At 43.0% G+C, this 19264-nt stretch overlaps 3 protein-coding genes across 14 annotated transcripts in view; 1 reads left to right on the top strand and 2 right to left on the bottom strand.

Moving 5' to 3' along the window:
• Positions 1–34: 34 nt before the first annotated feature.
• trnt1 (tRNA nucleotidyl transferase, CCA-adding, 1) lies at positions 35–6404 on the bottom strand. Its single transcript, XM_078247760.1, has 8 exons — positions 6292–6404; positions 5955–6084; positions 4235–4428; positions 3721–3859; positions 3441–3567; positions 3139–3332; positions 1827–2080; positions 35–1144 (listed from the first exon to the last, which is right to left on the bottom strand). Exons 2-8 carry the CDS (start codon positions 6082–6084, stop codon positions 899–901), a joined length of 1284 nt encoding a protein of 427 aa, XP_078103886.1. The 5' UTR covers positions 6292–6404; the 3' UTR covers positions 35–898.
• A 296-nt stretch (positions 6405–6700) lies between these two features.
• On the top strand, positions 6701–10996 carry arl6ip5a (ADP-ribosylation factor-like 6 interacting protein 5a). Of its 2 annotated transcripts, XM_078247759.1 has the most exons (4): positions 6807–6982; positions 8263–8309; positions 8557–8774; positions 9889–10996. In XM_078247759.1, exons 1-4 carry the CDS (start codon positions 6899–6901, stop codon positions 10062–10064), a joined length of 525 nt encoding a protein of 174 aa, XP_078103885.1. In that variant the 5' UTR covers positions 6807–6898; the 3' UTR covers positions 10065–10996. The 2 variants fall into 2 exon arrangements, with proteins under 2 accessions (XP_078103884.1, XP_078103885.1); XM_078247758.1 differs by lacking the exon at positions 8263–8309 and having other exon boundaries at positions 6701–6982.
• Positions 10997–14609: 3613 nt separating this feature from the next.
• Positions 14610–19264, bottom strand: part of frmd4ba (FERM domain containing 4Ba) — a 45453-nt gene continuing 40798 nt past the window's right edge. For 6 of the 11 annotated variants that reach the window (XM_078247746.1, XM_078247752.1, XM_078247753.1 and 3 more), the window contains 5 exons: positions 18589–18753; positions 17598–18358; positions 17355–17490; positions 16761–16996; positions 16255–16400 (listed from right to left, as the gene is read on the bottom strand). In XM_078247746.1, the coding sequence (XP_078103872.1) occupies positions 16339–16400; positions 16761–16996; positions 17355–17490; positions 17598–18358; positions 18589–18753 (1360 nt within the window). In that variant the 3' untranslated portion in view covers positions 16255–16338. Of the gene's footprint in view, positions 15722–16254; positions 16401–16750; positions 16997–17354; positions 17491–17597; positions 18359–18588; positions 18754–19264 lie in introns of those variants that run through there. The other 5 variants (XM_078247750.1, XM_078247755.1, XM_078247749.1 and 2 more) reach the window with 5 other exon arrangements.

Raw genomic sequence — 19264 nt, 5'->3', positions numbered from 1 at the left:
GCAGTGCATGCACTTAAAAGAATCACCATGTCAGTTGTAGCAATAAAAAGTAGAACCTTTTTATAGAGCATTTTCTGTTCAGAAAACATGGCAAAAAAATAATGCAGTTAAACCGAGGAGAAAACTAAAACAATCAAAACCATACTGCTGCTTTCCAATATGGTTTTAACGATGAAATTTATAATTTACTATAACAACTGAGCGTCGGTAGAACAGCAGTTTATCCAAGGAATTTCATAGAGCTCTGTAATAACACATAAGGTGAAATGAGCGGTCTAGTAGTACATTCTCTTATATGGTCGCAGCTGTGATGCTGAGTTAGCTGGAGTGAATGTAGCCCCAGTGTGTTGTAGGTGGAGTGACTGTGTTGGATAAAAATAGCCTTTAAATGCTTTTCAGCAACCGGTCACTTGGGATGCAATTTGGCCTTGGGTGCTCTGATTAATTTGGCATGCAGTTAATAGTCAGTCAAAATGTTGTTTTGATGAAAACTCAACTCTTGGCAATTGCTCCTGATTTTCTTCACCACTGTTTTGGAACAAGGAAATAACGGAGTAACAGGTGAAAGAGCTTTAAAAGTGAGTTTTCTTTAAGTGCCGAGTAGTGGATAGAGACTTTAAAAGCAGTAAGAAACTTTAAAGTGTAACATTTGTTCTTGGGGGAACCCCACCTGCCAGATCCCACTTTAACCCCTGGTGACGCAGGAGAACAACATTGGTCTTGGGCTAATTTAATATGAAATTGCATTCATCAGTGGCCATGTGTGTTTCAGTTCTTGTCCTGTCTCAACAATGTGCAGCAGTCTGCTCAAGCCATACCTGTGAGCAACACGATTACAGTGGTAAGTGTCCAGATAATTATTGTCCGACAGAAAAACCCCATCCACCTTTCTCCTCATTTAAGACTTCACGTAACTGAGGAGCTCATCTTTGTCCATCTGATAGCGACTTTTCTTCCAGATGTCGCGGAGCTCCTGTAAGGTGGCACCTATCTCCTTGCCCGACGTGACCCCCATCCTCCTAAGATCGTGACCACTGACGGGGAAGCGAGGGATGGACCACCTGCAGAGCTCCGCCAGCAGTTTCTCCTCACCTTGATACTTCAATAGCTCACACACTTTACTCTGGGAATCCAGCTCCCGACTCTGAAACGATACAGTGTGGGTGTCGATTAGAAAAACTAAAAAGTGGTTTCAGAATGTATTTGAAATATGCATGAAATAATTATGACTAAATAAAGCAAGAAAAAAAGGGTAAAGTTAAGTATTATTTATTTAGAGCTGAATATTTAAATGCTCAGCTGATCTGCTTTATCAGGACTGTGTGGGTGTGGTTTGATCAGATTTGATTGACAGGCTGCCAACATGAACAGGCAACCCCATTACTGTCATCACGTTTTGATTAAACTCTTTCTAAATCCTAATTTCTTCACAGAAATTCTTAACTGAAGTTCATCTAGTAGCCAGAAATGCCCCTAACATGTCATGCTTGTAGTTTGTTTTTAAAACAGTGGTAAAGTGATTCAGGGTGGATTTCTCAATGCATTACAGTCTGCATCTGTCCATTCAGCTTCAAAATAAGCTAATTCAGCTTTTTGCAGGCGATCACTACATTCACTGGCATACACCACAACTCATGATAAATAACCCTGCCTTTTTAGAACATGATATATAAACTCTATGAAAAGTCATGGCTGAAATCAATGACCACATTGTTCTGGTAAGTGTCCCCAACTATACATCTCCCCTGCCCTTTTTATTAGAAAACACATGAACAATTGACATCTGATATGTTTCTACCAATTAACTGGAGGAAGCTGAAACTTACGTCGATGATAAAGTCAGTGAAGGGTTTGAGGCTGTCCGGGTCGTCTTCGCTCTTGCGGAGCTCCCGTCTGTATTTGACCAAGAACAGAGCCAAAGTCTTCTCCTCCCTGGACACCTTCAGCCGGAGGTCCATCTTTTCCACCTCCTCTGGGCGGCGGAAGAGAGCAGCCAGGATGGTCATAGGTTTGGGAGAGTGGTCTTTGGCGTTCTGCCATACTCGCTTCATCTCCTCAACATTGCCATCTGGAGGTAAACCTGAGAAGATGCGAGCAGGAGGGATGAGCAGAAATTACTTTAACAACTACAGAAAACAAGCAAGACAAAGACTGGTATCCTGGTAGAAGTCTTCTGCGGTTACCAATAGGGCTGTGTACTGGCAAGAATCTGGCGATACGATACGTATCACGATACACGGGTCACGAAAAGGTAATTCCTAGTGTAGAAGTGTAGTGGGCGAATGTCCAGTAAGCAACAAGTGTTGAGTCTCCAGGCAGAAACTAGTGCATAACAATGCTTGCACTATTCCTGCACAGGGTACATCCAACACATAACACGTTTTGTGTTGCAGAAACACGATTAAAAAATAAATAAATAAATAAAAATCGATATTGCGTTTTTGAAAATCAATACAGTATTGCAAAATAATATATCACGATACTCAAGTGTATCGATTTTTTTTCTTACACCCCTAGTTACCAAATAGCCTGAGAGGAGTTCAATAATCAACAGTCATTGAATCATATACTGCTGACACATACGAGAGTTCGACGTACCACAGAAGTCTTGAGAATTGTTGAGCTTCAACACTACTGAACCCCCTTACTGATGCCTGTACTTTGCAAACAATGACTTGGTACATGTTCTCTCAGACCATTTTCAAAAGGGATCTGAGCCATGACGAAAAGGAAAACATTTTTCAATATGTGGGCACGTTTACCAAAATGGGCTACATGGGCAAAAAGCAACACTAATTTTAGACAGAGGTGGGAGTCTCATCAGTATGAGTGCATCCATTTGCACAGAGGAAGCACAGCTTCTAATCTTTATGCTGAGGTAAGCCAACTGTCTCCTGGCTCTAGCTTCATACAACATAATTAAAATAACCCTCTACTTGATGGCAAGTAATGTAGCAAGGGCATATATTTAAGAGCAACTTTTTGCTAAGGTGTCCTGGTGGCGCTAGGGTTTTTAAGAGGCTGACCATGTAATCCCAATATCCCTGGCTCAAGGACTTCTGGGAACCATCGTTATTTTCGTTCCCATGTTATCCTTCCTCTCTTTCCTCCACTGCCTTTCCCTGCCTCCCCTCTCACCTATGTACTGGGCCAGTTCCAGACTGTACATCAGCTCCAGCAGATGAGCAGCATGGCTACCAACAACCATCTTCTTTAGTTCCACACAAATCCGTTCTCCTGATATAGCTGCAAGTCCACGACCGTTTTCCCTAATAGCAACCAGCGTCTCAGGCTCATGATCGTCTGGCGCCAGGGCCACCCTGCCGTAGAACCTTGGAGGGAAATGAGACGGTTGAGGTCAAAGTGCTTTTACGTCGAACAAATAAACAATGACTTTCTTCCATCGCTTTCTTAGTTGAAAGTGAAATGAGGCAGCCCACCTGAAATAACGCAGTATCCTCAAGTAGTCCTCTTGGATTCTTTGTTCAGCACTGCCAACAAACCGAACTTTTCGGTTCTGCAGGTCTTCGTATCCTTTGAAATAGTCATATAATGTGCCATCAAGCCCTGTGAAAGGGAAAAAGTCACACAAGAATGAATAATTCTGACACAAGTGTAATAAAAAAAAGTGACAATGTGCACTGAATGCACCTGAACCAAAACACACTGATGCTGGGCATCTCAACAACACAAGCAAGTAATTTATAAGTCATTTAGTACCTAAAAACATGGAGTTGATGGTGAGGTCTCTCCGCTCAGCGTCTTTCTGCCAGTCAGTGGTGAATTCCACCTCTGCATGACGTCCATCTGTCTGAACATCCACTCGCAACGTGGTCACCTCAAAGTTCTCATTGTGTAGCTATAAAAGATGACCAATAAACAAAAGACAGATGACTGTACAGGCACAGCAAAGACTGGCCTTATGCCATGGACATATGATCTCATTCTGAAGTCAATGTCAATAGACTTTCCCGACATTGAACGGTGTGTGTGTGTGTGTGTGTGTGTGTGTGTGTGTGTGTGTGTGTGAAGATTAAGCATGAAGTTTGTTTTGTTTTGTTTATTAACATCATTTGTTGGGCTGCGTACTAAAGCCTCCCATGTGCATCATGGGTGTTCCAACAACAAACACATTTACAAAGATCTTTGTTTCACTGCTGCCATCCCTCTGCACAATCCCATTTTGGGTTTATAATGTGTGTGCGTAGACACTTTAGGCAGATCAGACTCTTACTCTTGCTGTAATGGTCCCATGCTTCTCTCCTTTATTGTTGATCATCCGGATGCCGGCTGTTTGGAACATTTGCTTCATCTCCTCTGGAGTGGCTGTGGTGGCAAAGTCCACATCTTCAGGCTGCTTCCCAGACAGCAGGTCTCGTACGGCACCTCCAGCTATCCTCAGCTCATGCTGCTGCTTCTCAAACACCTCTGGAAAAAAACACTCACAGGAGTTGGGTAACTTTTCAGAGGACGTGTGTCTGGAGGAACAAACAATCTCACTGATTGAGTCAAACCTGGAGGGGCAGAGAAGAACAAACTTTCCAAGATAATGAATTCCATTGTCACGAATCAATAAAAACATTCAATTATTTCTTTTTATATTCTGAATGGAGTTTTCACTAGTTTGCCTATTGATTTTTCACTCAAACGAAATTCCGACTGCCTCCAGAGCAGCATGGGAAATGTGTTTTAGGCTAAGTGTGTGAAGTGTTTATTGCACCAACAACCACAAAATTGTCAAGGCCCACTGCCTATGTGGGCACATTAAAGGGGCATTCCACCAATGTATCACATCAAAACCGGTTTACTAGTCATGTGGAGTGCTAGTCAGTTTGTCTTCTATGGCTCTGGAGGAGCTTTGTCAAGTTTGAGAAAGTAACACTGTGGATGTCATCAGAATTATCTTGGCTGGGCCTTAAGACTTTAAAAACACTAAAAAATAAATAAATAAATAATATAGCCTGTGTTCCATACTGGAGTTGGTGTTTGACATGTGTATTTCCCGGGTTTCGTTTGCATTATGGGAAATGTTGGATCCATCATTTTTTTGGATGCTTGACCCTTTTTGGAGGCTAAAAGTCTGAATATTTTGACCTCTGTCGCATCGATTATGTTATTGTTTTAATCTGTCTCTAGCCCACTACCCCCAACTTTATGGAATTGTAATAGAACGCTGAATCTCATAAGAAACGATACAATATATTTTTTTAAATAAGACAGACATTTAAATTTTTTTTTTAAAGCTTTTTTATTTGTAAATCATTGGCTACCTCTACTGCCATTAGGCCGGTCGCAATATGCAATAAATCAAGAAATCGCATGACAAATAAAAATGAGCTCGATAATTTTTAAATGGAAATTATCGCGGCCGTAAAATTTCCATTTTATTTATTGTTTTGTTCATTTATTGTGGATATTTAAAATGTCTTCCAGTTCCAGTGTTAAATATTCTTTAGAAATAAAAAGTTCATTGATCTTTGAAAAGTTGTACCTGCATTATTATGCAATTGTCATTATATTAGATGGAAATGGTCTCAGAACGACAATATTATCGTTTATCGCAATCATTTCCGGGACAATTTATAGTCCAGCAAAAGTGTGTTATCGTGACAGGCCTAACTGCCATGTCTGTGAACGAAAAGAGCAGCTATATAAGTGACCACAGCGGTCATGTGTTTGGTCACAGCTGAATCTGGAATCATCATCAAAACATTTTTAAATGATTAGTAAGGGTTATCTTCACAGTTCAAAATTGCAAAGGAACGATACATAAATAAACAGAATAACTAAATTGACCCAGGGAAAGCATACATTGAACATTTCGTTCGTTTTTGGTTGCGGGAACGTTCCCTGAAGGTTATGATTTTGGTTAGGTTTTGGTTCCCATGGAAAGTTTTCTTAACGTTTAGGGGACGTTAGTTTTTGGTTACTGTATACGCTCCACCGCATCTCACCTGCTAGTCCACTCAGTCCATCAGTGAACAGAGACTGGAACTCACTGGTCTTCAGCTGCATAGTGAAAAGACTCCTCCAATAGAAACCTGTTCTACCAATCACACGAGGACTCAATATCCTGCTCCACATCTGTACAAACAACAAAAACGTCGTCAGGTGCCTGTTTGTTTAAGCTTTCATCGAACTAACGTTAGCTATCGTTACATGTCATTGCAGTTCATGCTTGCAAGCTTTAGCGGTCCGCGTGCATTTGTCACACTGTTCACACATTTGCCAGAACATTAGCAACATTGACACGTCAACGTAAACGCACTAAACATAACAGACAGAACTGACCTGCAACTTAAATATAAGTTTTTTTGACCAGACAACGCTGTTATCTATATTTCTCTGCCATAAAGCTTTGCAGGAAGTGTTTCGATCGAGTGCGTTTGCTGACCAATAGTGTGAGGTTTCATCAGACTCACAAGGCGGGGTTTAGTTTAAGTCCCTTAAGTGCACGCGTTGTCAATAGCTTCTCGCGAGAGGTTTGTAGCGGACTTTGCGGGCGGCGAATTTTTTTTTTGCAGGATGGTAGGGGAAGAACCCGCCCTTCTCTCCCTCTGAATGGCTAGTACTCGTTGCCTGCTCTGGTGGGATTGGTTATGGTCTGGGTAAGAATGTCAGGGTTAGCCAATCAGGGATGACTTCCCTAATGAATATTCATGAGTCTTCCCCTACCGTCCTGCAAAAACAAAAACAAAAAAAATAACTCGCTTCCGGGCGGCATCTGATTTCCGGCTGATCTATTTTGTTTTGGTCGCTAACTCTGTGTCGGTACTGTCGCTGTCAGATTAGCAGGGAGTCAAATGGCTAAAGTGGAGCTGGCACCGCTTAGACCATGGGACGACTTCTTCCCCGGCTCGGAAAGATTCGCTAAACCGGATGGCAAAGATTTGGCGAAATGGAACAACCGAGTTGTCAGCAATCTGCTTTATTATCAAACAAATTATTTGGCTTTGGCCATCGTTGTTTTCATCGTTGTAGGGTAAGTTACATGACAACGTATGTCATTAACTACAGTAGCTGTTTAAGTGTTTATTTGGCCGTTTGCAGCTAAATGGTGTTAACGTTATTACCCTTTCAGGTTGGTTGTAACCTTTTTCTGGTGTACTGATTTCGTTCTTGTTGCATGTTAGTGTAAACTGGAATGTAGCCTAAAGGGATTGAAATGAGGGTACAGACGGGGATGTAGGCTAGACTCTGCTTATGTGAAGAACATTTGGAAGGAGTCCCATAAGAATGAATAGAAAGAAATTGTTCCAGCTGTCATGTTATGTACTGTCAGTGTGAACTCTTTCTTTCTTAACATGGGAACCAAAGTCAACAACCTTTATCCAGTTCACCCATGTAGGAATATCATTTGAAATGTGTTCAATGATTATTAATATAAAAGTGTTACAATGCAAATATGATGACTATGATGGACTCATGTGGAAGCACAGACTGAAATGAAGAGAGAAAAGACTCAAGGAGTCTGCAACCAATGTTGGGCCCTGACTCATACAGTGACATGGAAACATGAAATGACACAAAATCAAGATTTCCGTAGGCCTGAAGTACAATCACTGATCTAGACTACTACAGACCGCTTGAAGAACTAGTCTATTATCTGATAGCATGGAGTCAATCAGACCGGGGAACATCTCTCATCTAGGAAATATTTGGACTTCGGTTGGCACTTTGTTCCAACTAAAGCCCAGCTTTACTAAAAATAGTGGTGCCCTGTCATGGTCTGTTCACTGAACTGTATGATGACATATCGTTTCTATGGCCATGAAGGCCTCATGAGCCTCTGTCTAGTCAGCTGCTGCACTGCAGATAGCACAGTTGTGAGACCCTTGATTAGGGACATCACCCAGTATTGGATAACTTCTCAGTGAGTCAATCCTGAGTCATACCCCTAAACCAACACCGATGGACTTTGACCCATTCAGTTTACTTGTTTGATAAAACCCTATAATGTTATTGTTATCCAGTTTATTAACCGCTCAGCCACATGCTTTTGAATGGACCTCATTTGCATTGCAACAAGTGTTCAGGGTCTCCTCATACAGTTCTAATGCATGGTTTCAGACCATTCACCACAACTGAGGGTCTTCTGCTCGTAATTGTCTCCAAGTGTTTGTTTTCTAATAAAGGGGAATCTGTTTTCGTTGTGTCTGCATATTCACTGTGTGTGTGTGTGTGTGTGTGTGTGTGTGTGTGTGTGTGTGTGTGTGTGTGTGTGTGTGTGTGTGTGTGTGTGTGTGTGTGTGAAATATGCAGGGAAACAAAACGTTTGACTCTATAATCAATATCAAGGAGCATACCAGGTTGGTCAATATAAAATAAAATGGTTGTACAGACAATATCTAACCACTTGGTGGAGCCAGTGACCACACACACACACACACACACACACACACACACACACACACACACACACACACACACACACACACACACACACACACACACACACACACACACACACACACACACACACACACGATCCTGCCTGTGAGAGCAGTTTTAAACTGACCCCTCTGCTCTCATGTGCCTTGTGTTGCTGCCCTGCAGGTTCCTGAACCCTCTGGGGATGTTAACAGCCATGGTCGTGGTGTCGGGCGTCTTCCTGGGTTCAGTGTGGGCCGGAGAGAACAAAGCTGTGATCAGCAACTTTAAGAGGCACAATCCCACAGCGTTTGTGATCGCTGTCATGGTCGCAAGCTACATCTTAATCTCTATGCTGGGGAGCGTCATGGTGTTTATGTCTGCAATCACTTTACCTCTGGCTTGTAAGTTCAAGATGATAATGATCACATCGATTGTATAAATATCTGTTACTGCAATATCATCTTTGGCAAAAAAGAAGAAGAAAGGAAACAGACAAATATAAAACTAATTGGCTGAATAAATGGGTTTTTATTACTTAATAAATATCTAGTTGAGTATAATGATTAGTGCATTTGAGGTATTATTAAATGAACCTTAGACACGGATTGATCTCATGAAGTGGCGTATGTATGACACGCCAATTCGTATGCCATTTTTGGCGTGTTATCAAGACGCATACTCGCAGTTTGGCCTCCATTGACTTACATTACCTTGCGATTGCGTGTGAATTGACGCCGTAGCGAGTAGTATGAAAGGGCGAAAATCCGTGTAGGGAGGTTGGCCGTGGAGGATGGGTAAAACACAGGACTTTTACCCAGGAGAGAGGGGATCGTGTCCCGCGTGTGGTGTTTACTTCGTGTTCTGCATGTGACGTTTCCTTTCCATGTTTTTTTCTTTTCCTAAACCCAAACCAAGTGTCACGTTTCCTTACCGTAATAACACGGAATAACACGCCATGTGGCTTTAGAAAGCGGACGTTGCAGACTGCCGTCTGCTGTATACAGCGTAGACATACACGCGGATAGCTCAAAATGCGTACAGATAACACGCCACTTGGCCTTAGGAAAGTGGCGATGTCGGTTTCCTTCCGCTTTCTCTGTGTTGTAATTTTATGAGTGGATTTCTGAGGACTACGGTTAACTGCTCCTCAGATCTCTGCAGGGTAAATCCAGACAGCTAGTTAGACTATCTGTCCAATCTGAGTTTTCTCACGCACGACTAAAACTACTTTTGGACGTACACGTTCCACCAAAACAAGTTCCTTCCCGAGGCTGTTTTGCAGTTGCACCGTGCGGAGCTTAGCGCCGCCCATGACGATTGTGATTGGTTTAAAGAAATGCCAATAAACCATCCCGGAATGCTGTGCGGACTAGCTGCTGCGTGTGGAGGAGGGTCTGGCAAAGCGAGACTACTCAAAGACTGCTGTTGTTATAGTTTGACTTGAACAAAGGTTTATAGGTTTGTTTTTGCCAAATATTTAAAACATTAACAGTCACTTTTTCGTCTGCTTTTCAGTGGTATTTGCACATGCTTCCTTTCGCCTTCGCAACATGAAAAATAAGCTGGAGAACAAAATCGAAGGAGCCGGACTGAAGAGGTCACCGATGGGCATTTTGCTGGAAGCTCTTGGTCAGCAAGAGGAGAGCTTTCAAAAGATCCAGAGCTTTCTGGAAGGAAAACTGAAAGAGTGATTGGACTTCATGCACACGTTCTTCTTTTAACCAAAGATCTTGACTTTTTTTTTTTTTCTTGGATTTTTTTGGGGTTTATGTCTCAGTCTAAACCTCTTGAAGTTAGTTTCGTATACAGTATGTTCACAACAAGTGTGTGTTTTGAAAAGAGAGCTTGTAATCTGAAGGGCTTTATCTTTACCTCAGGGTATCTGTCACTCCACTCAGAACTTGTCAGGGCACTTTTCTCAAACAGTGATGAGAGCATCTCACTTCTCTGCTATGCAATGTGTCAGTGTTTCTGTGCAGCACAGCTGCAGACTCCTTCCTAGGTATGAAATCTGTGTTTAATGAGTCTCAGAAACAGCCGGCGGCCCTGCCAGTTGGTTTACGCTCGGAATAATGTGAATAATGTCTCCTCACAGAAAATCTAAGTTTGCTTAAGTATGCCGTTGAATAGAAACCAACCAACCATATGTTCATGCAGATCAAAAGAGAAAGCACTGCTTTGTCTTGAATTATGAAATACATGTGACTCCAAACACTGATCAACTGTGTCAATATTTAAAATGAAGACTTCAAAGGAATGTTAGGTCTTAACCCATGGCCATCAGTATTCCTCCTGCACCTCTCGACTGTTTAATCTTGACAATGCCCCCTGGGTGACGGATTGGCTAACTCTGCTTTCCTCTCCACTTACACCAATGCTAATCATGGGGCTGCAGTAGATTATAGTGTGGAGAGCTGAGCGCTGCACAGTGACAGAGTGGATTCATCTGCACAGCGCTGGGTCAGCTCCTTTTTGTTTTTTATTGGATTCCATTTGAAATTGACTGCAGATAACGAGAATCCATGTGGAACATAATGCTCTGTTATTTGGTTATGTGGCAGCGTGTAAGGATTGGGGGAAACATGAAGATAAGAATGATGGGCATTAAAAAGTAATCACTTTAGAGTGCTGTTCTTTTCAAACACGTCCACATTAACCCTTTGCTTTCAAAATTTCTCAAATCCATTTCAGACAGCATCATTTCTCTGTTAGGTATGCGTGGTATTTTTCAAATGAACCCTTTTGATGACCTGTGCACACCCGGGTGTAATAGTATTCCAGTGGCTCTCCAGTTTAACTTTGACTTGAGCTGCAAGGTGTTCTCCCTCTGTGCTACAGTAGTGATTTATGTCCTCTCCCGCTTAGTCTCATCTCCATCCATATTGTGCAACTTGGAAGAAGTAAACACAACAACTGGTGACAATAATCCCAAGTAAAGTCATGTCTCTCAGGGCACATTGGAGGCCCTTGTTCAGCTGCAGCTGCTGGAAGGATTCTACCAACACGTGTGTGCGTGCTGCACACCCAACAGGGGTGTGTGTGTGTGTGTGTGTGTGTGTGTGTGTGTGTGTGTGTGTGTGTGTGTGTGTGTGTGTGTGTGTGTGTGTGTGTGTGTGTGTGTGTGTGTGTGTGTGTGTGTGTGTGTGTGTGTGTATTTGGGGTTTTCTCCTCAACAGATGTGTAAGACAGGAGGGGAAGTTACACACACAAAACAACACTCAACCTTTCCTTGTGTTTTTGCTTGACTCAACAACACTGAACTCACTTGTCATTTTGAAACGACCATAATTGCGTTCAAAGGTAATCTGAAGTGAGGCAACAGAAGTCAGTGGATGCGACGCAAAAACAAACCTGTGTACTGTTTCTGCACTTGCTGCTAAGTAACAGCAAGCTTCTTGACTTGCAACATCTGCCTCCTGTTTAGTTTTACACAACATAAAAAGGCGTGGGACAGGAGAGTCATCTAGTATAATACAATACTTGATGTTGTTGGCCATGCACACTTTGATAGCACGCTGCCTTTTGGGTTGACCCATCCGTCCCTCAACTTGCCTGAGAGGCTTTGGCTTTTGGGCAGCCAAGCTGGTTAGCTCCCCTCATAACTTTGACAGCCTGTCAGTCAGCAGATCTGGCTGCTTGGATCTACACTACAGTTGTGACACATTAATGATAACCTGCTGTAACCTTTGCAGTCTGCTGTATCCTTATGTGAGCTCTGCAACCTTCCCATAAACCCACGCTGCCTTGTGTGCCTAGACCATGTGACCAATCAGCTAATCCAACTATTCACCCTTCATAGCTTGTCAGAGCCATTACCCCCTGGATCAAGGAAAGTGTGCTGATCCTGGGGAAGCCACGGCACAGCATGATTTATAGTCACTTTGATCGGAGTTTGAGTTAAGCTGAGCTCTATGGCAGGTTGACGTGTGTGTGACATATTCTATGGGTATTGTTTTAAGATACTAATGCCGAAACCATACCAGTTTGACACCTAAACGATACTTATTGTAATAGCTTACTTTGAGAAAACATGTTTGTCTACAAATATATTTCTGCAATTAACGGTCTTGAATGCAACTGTAAAAACACAAACAGATGTATAATTACTTTTTCGGAATAAAATTGAATCAAATCAAGTATGATTTCATTTGAATTTGATTTAAACCAGCATTACGTGATGTCTACTTCCTAGGGTGGAACAAGCTGTAAATACAACATTAACATATCACCTTATTAAGTCGATGTGGCTCAATTTTTAGCAAACAGTTGCCTATTTACACATCGAGCAGACACGGCAACGTTAGTATTCATTTAGAGTTGCATTATTGTCCCATCTCGTTAATTGAAGTCCAATATTCACTCTCCTTTTAACTCAGGAGTCTGGCTCTTTAGCTGCTAAATGCTACAGTATGTTTAGGTATTTGCTAACTCGGTCTGTCTTCTATTTGGTCCTGTGCAGGTAGCGAACAGGAGTTAATGAGAGTGGTGAGACGGAACCAAATAGTTGCAGCCGTAAACCGAAATAATGAGCTGACAGGAACTGAGGAAGTCAGGCAATAACCCTCTGCTGCTTTGTCACTACGAGCAACACTTTTCACATTACAAATAATCGTTAATATAAGACTATTGATAAGAGCAACTTTGAATTGGCAACCCTTTGTTCAAAGAATAATTAAACAAGATTACGATTGTGACCAGATGTTCGATGACAGCTTTCGGTACTTCTTTAAATACAATGTAACAGACACATTTTGGTCAGTACCTATAAAGTATTGAGGTTTGATACCCAGCCCTAATCTGCTCTAGATGTTAAGAGTTTTGTCTGAAGTGTGTTAGATGAGGGGAAAGTATATAGGAGCCCATTGTTTATGTAGTCAAGTGTCAGCTGGAGCAGCCTCGCCTGATGTCTGGCTGCAGCTGGTGTGAAGCAGCAGAGGCACAGAGACGGAGGGAGACAGCTGGATACAAAGCACTCCCCCTCTCACACACTGCCTCGGGTACAGCCAAGGAGCTAGAATTGTCTGAGACCTCCCCTGAGCTCGCACAAGAAGCAAAACACTTAGAGGCACTGCGAGCAAGTAAAGCTGCTCAACTGTGGCCTTCATAAAGAGGCGAGTAGAGGCAGGATACTCTTCTAGTGGTAGAAAATGAGTCATGGCTGTGGAAGAAAGGCAGGGAAAGGAGGTGAAGGGTTATAGCTAATCTACAGGGGAGGCAATACATGTGTACAGCAGACTTCTATAACATGGATGCCTAAAGAGAGGGTTTGGTGCTATAAACACTAGCTTGTCGTTCACAGGGAGGGCAGAAGAACAGGTTATAGCCCATAATGGGTGCGACAGCTTTTAAAGACTGGTTTGGTCGGTTTACGGCTTAAGGACACATAAAACCAGCCTGGCAACACAGCAGGCGGTGGGAGCATTCCTAAAAGTAGATCGTTTATTCATAATTAGCTCTCATCAAGACTGATTGCAGCTCTGCATTCATTCTTACAAGCTCAAAAATGAAAAAAAGAAAGCTGGAATGTAACCAGTACTATACTGTACTCTATCCAATCTTTCCAACTGTAATCCGCCTCCTTCAATGCACCGCAGGCCATTTATGTGGATCATGTATTTGTGTGTTGCAGTTGACCAAAGACCACCGTCCTAAGCCCCTGTGATAAAGCCTGTTCTTTAAAACAATACAATTTAAATGAAAATGTAGTGGTGACAATCGTATTCCCATTCTTTCTTAACATGGGAACCAAAGTCAACAACCTTTATCCAGTTCACCCATGTAGGAATATCATTTGAAATGTGTTCAATGATTATTAATATAAAAGTGTTACAGTGCAAATATGATGACTATGATGGACTCATGTGGAAGCACAGACTGAAATGAAGAGAGAAAAGACTCAAGGAGTCTGCAACCAATGTTGGGCCCTGACTCATACAGTGACATGGAAACATGAAATGACACAAAAATCAAGATTTCCGTAGGCCTGAAGTACAATCACTGATCTAGACTACTACAGACCGCTTGAAGAACTAGTCTATTATCTGATAGCGTGGACCATTTCATTAATTGAACTGGCTGAACAGACGTTCAATTACCTAATTTAATGGATTTGGATTTAAATCCTGTTTTCCTGCACTCAGATGGATGAGGTTTTTTTCTTTTGAGTAAATTTCCCTGACAAGTTTCAAAGCCTGTATACTGGTCTCAATACATATGAGCTACAAACTGAACAACCGTTTCAAATGCTGATGTTCTTTTAATTCAAACAAATTCAATTATACAAATTACTAAGAACCAGCTTAACAACAGTTGTTTACTATATATTACATGCTTCTCAAATACATACAAAAAATGCTCTAAAAAAAAAAGACAGAACCAGTGTATTTACAATACCAACATTTACATACAGCTTGATTCTCTTAAGAGAAATTGGGAGCACCAGTCCATGATTTCCAGCATGGATGAAATAACCATGTTAAAATAATAAAACAAAACTGGATTTTCTGTCTTCCTGCAGTGACTTATCAGATGTGGCAGTGATATCAAAGTTTGGGACTTTGGGTAATACTCTGATGGTGACATGTATTTGGCTCGATTGTACTGTTAAGCACTGACCATGAGATAGATTGAATACTTTGTCAATGACAAACTAGAGTACAGTGTGGTAGATACAAGGTATGCAATGATAAAACTAGGTCTGGTGACTGCAGAATGCTACAGGAAATAGCAATCTTTTTGACCTCATTTTTAATGAGTTCAATCCTTCATTGTGATAATGTCCTTATAAATCCTTGTCCAATCCTTCATGGTTAAACTGTTCATACGTGTGTGCAGAGCGTTGTTCATTGCGGCTCAGTGTCCTCTCACAGAGACAGTCCTAGGTTTGTGAAGCCTGCATGTCTTCAGTAAAACACTGGAGAAGTTTAGTCACATCAGGTCCTGGTATAGCTTCAGTGCACAAGTGCCATCACCACAAACTTGCAATCCAGACATGAAGACGCTCCCGTGGGGTTTCGTTATGATTTAAACACAAAGTTGTGGGTCAGTTTGGCAATTGCATTCAAGAGAACAGAAAATGAGAGGGCTTCATTTCCTTTACACGCCGAGTCCCACAGAAGTTAAGTTCCTTCATTCTTTGGATCCTCTTGAACAGAACAGGTAAGTGCAATCTAAGGCACAATGACAACTTGTCAAGGTGAAAATTCATACAGCACATTGAGAGACAGGCAACTACACAATTGTTCCTGGTTTTGAGTCTTCATGCCAGTGAATCTGCTCCTCAGGCTCCAGGTTAGTGTGCATTTGGTTACTGATGTGCGAGTCCATTTGGCTGACATCTATGTAGGATCTGTAATAAACACATACGATTGAAACCCATTAGACAGGTAGCAAACTGAATGTAGCTTGTGACTGGTTAACTATGAGTTTAGAATGAATTAACCCTGGGCTGGTAAAATCACCCTGTCATATTTCAGCTCGGTAGTGCCAAAAATCAGGAAACTGAACCAAAAAAAGTAACGGAAACATTCATGAACTCGGTTACTTCATGCGTTTCAGGCATTTTAATAATAAACTCAGTTTCAGACAAAGTGTAAACCCAGGGTCAAACATTCTCACCCAACAAAACAGCAGATGCACAAATAAATTATACACACACATAGCTTTCAAATGCGAAACTAGTCAGGGGTCACATTTTTACCTCTGCCACACAAGTGCTCTCCCACCACCGCAAGACAACCAGAGAAACAAAGCAAAGATCAGCCAGAGTAATATGAAAGGATTTGGAGTTTTCTGTTAGTCCCTGCCACATATATAAGACACATCACCATCACCATGATAACCATGTGGGGTTAACGGGGTAGTTTCACATTCTCGTCTCACCCTTTCTTCTGTGCTGTGACTGATAATTGAGGGGAGGGGATTTATTTTCCTGGTCAGTAGCATAGGCAACAGCACCACACCTCTCTAAAGGGCCCACAGGGCACGCCATCCTATCACTGCTCCGCCACTCAAACTCTGGGGGACATCTGCGCATGAGAGGGGGCAAAGGTCAAGGGTGAGTGGCAGCACATGGGCAGGGAGTCTCTGCATGGGCCAAGAGGAAGGCAAACAGCAAAGGAAAACAAACTATGTAAGGCACACTGCAGAAAAATGTGACCACTGGATGACAATATGCCAGCTGGAAGAGGAAGTGGGGCAGGCATGTTTTTCAAAGAAGCCATGCAGTTACCTTATCATACATGACAATGAAAGATCAGTCAAACATCTCAAAAATGCAAAGTTCACTTCAAAACATCAACAAGCAGACTATGGAGTCACGTTGCAGACAAACTGAAAAAAGCAAACGCACAGGCTCCGGCTGTTGCTGTTTACTTACTATGAACTACCTTTAGCAAAGGACACCTTACTGAGCCTGTGCCCTCTGGAGGATTGTGGCTGTGCAGGGCTGGAGGCCACCTGCCTGACCCGACAGCCGGGGGAGTAGGAGGAGATAAAGGTGGAGGAGGGCAGGGAGGAGATGGAGGAGGAAGCTGAGGAGGAAGAACTAGTAGGGAAAAAGGCACAGCGCCTCTGGCCATCAGGGCTGAGCCGGGAGCCCTTAAAGAGCTGTGAGGAGCCATATCTATAAGAAAGCAGGGGCCAGTGGACAGTTAAGGAGGAGAGCAGAACTAGTCTTAAGCTCTGATGAAGAACTGTCTGCCTGCTGCACAGATCCTTTAATCCTACTGCTGAACCAGGATGTCATGTTAAGCAGATGAATGTTTTCTGATTTCCTAACTTAAGTGTGAAGTTGAAGAAAATGTAACATTTTCTACACATCAGTCCACAGTATTGTTGTGTGTAAGGGATAACAAAACCAAATGCAGCTTATATTTTCTGTAGCCATCCATTCTAGGTAATTAAACAGTAGTGCTTAGCTCTGGGGATAAGGAGGATCAGGGAGTGGCTTATTGGATAAGGAGCTGAGTTTTTTTTCTCACCTGTTGTGGGCGGAGTGGCTGTAGGGGGCTGTACTGTAAGAGTAGGTCTGCGGAGCATGCATGGGCATGTCATATTCCGACATACCACCACCACTCATGTGGTTGTGCCAGTTTACACTGGAGGACGCTGAGGACACTGGAGAAAAAAAAAATGCTACAAGTCAGCAACTGATCCACATACATGTGAAACCAGGGTCAACAACATAATGCATGAGACTGTAATACACGGTGCAGTGATCTAACCTGAGGAGTAGGAGATGTTCCTGCCGTTGTGGCTGTGGGGTGCAGGCATGGTCTGATAGCCCAGGCTCTGCTGGGAGCCTCTGTCATAGTCATAGTTGTATGCTGCCTGTTTGTGTGCAGCGTTACGTTGGTACCAGCCTCTCAAGTGTTCAGCCACCAAAGCCTTCTGGATGTTCTTGCCGACCTGCTCGTTGCTGCGGGGCACCTGGCGGTTTCTGGGTGGCCGCAGCGTGGCGTACGGGTTCTGCGACATGCTGTCTATCTCGTCGTTACCATAGGGACTGTGCACGTCGTGGCCGTGATAAGCTGTCGGGGTGGGGTTGTATGAAGGATTGACGTTATAGTGTCCCTCCATCTCATTGCTGTACACGTAGACGCCATTGGAGTAAGGCTCTGGTTCTGCGTAGCTGGGATAACCCGTCACATAGTAGGCTGTCGTGGTGGGTCTGGCCTGCGGCTGGTAGGCGTAGCAGCGGGTGTCGGGCTGAGCCAGGTTAGGCATGCTACCCGTGTTGGCGTACATGTCTTTTCTGTGGCGGCCGCGAGCTCTGCGCCGGTGCGTGTGGTTACCAGGGATGCTGTACTCTACGCTGGATTGGCTTGTGTAGGAGGAGCCGTCATCGAGGACCTCAGTGCTGTTGCTGCGTTGGGCTGGGGAGAAGGCGAACGTTGGCACAGGGGGTTCCGTCTCTGTCAGGAGCTGAGACTGGGACTCCAGACTACCGCTACGCTGGCGGAAATGTTGTGGAGCATCCTCTGATCTACAATTTAAAAACACTATTTACAAGATGTTCAACAAAACACAAATGTGAAAAGAATCCCATTTTCTTCAAAACGGTCTATGTGTTACTATGGATGTCTTCATTAATTTAGTTATTAGCAGATTGATGGTGGAAGTCCTGATGTGAACAGCATGATTGGTGCGTAACTGGCTCCATGAGCTGTTGATGAGACAAAAATAAAGAAATACACTGATGAATAATGGCCCTACCTGAGCTGAGTGCTGCTGTAGGCGTTGCGGGTAAGGAGGGGGGTGGGGGGCATGCTGCGGGCATCACGTGGCTGTCTGGAAGCCGGTTTAAATGGGCTGCTGTGGCTTGATAAGGCATCACGGTGACTGTAGTGGAGAGAATCCTGGACTTGGCCGTAATATAATCTGGAACACAGAAAACAACAATGTTTTCAGGGCATTCGCCTCTTTAGGGCAGAGCTTTTTATGGAGAGAAACACCTATCCTCTCTTCATTTTCTCTCAAAACGGAAGAGGAAAACAACACCTTGGGTTTGCTTGAATGCAGCACTTTAGTCATCACTTACACGTGAATGACTACCATTACATAGTCCATTGATCATTCTTTTCATGCAACAGCAAGCGTTATGATTGTTTAAAATGAGATGAAATCTCTGAAGCTGAGGGCAACACATCATCCATATCATTTTGTAAACACTTATGAAGTAGCTGTCATTTACACTAAATTTCCAGGGCCACTATGCCGTTTCCCTTTTCCTCTCTCCTCTTTGCTTGGAAGTATTGTCTGCTGCTTGTCACAGGCAGCGACATGTTCTTTTCCATCTATTTTTAAAGCCAGTGCGTTGGGCTGATAAGAGGGAGATTGTTGGAGAGGCAGGAAAGGAGGGAGGAGGTGACTGGCAGGAATGTAGCTCTCA

Source organism: Sander vitreus, chromosome 4, assembly GCF_031162955.1.
Source record: "Sander vitreus isolate 19-12246 chromosome 4, sanVit1, whole genome shotgun sequence".
Lineage (NCBI taxonomy): Eukaryota > Metazoa > Chordata > Actinopteri > Perciformes > Percidae > Sander > Sander vitreus.
This window is presented reverse-complemented; position numbering and strand designations above follow the sequence as displayed.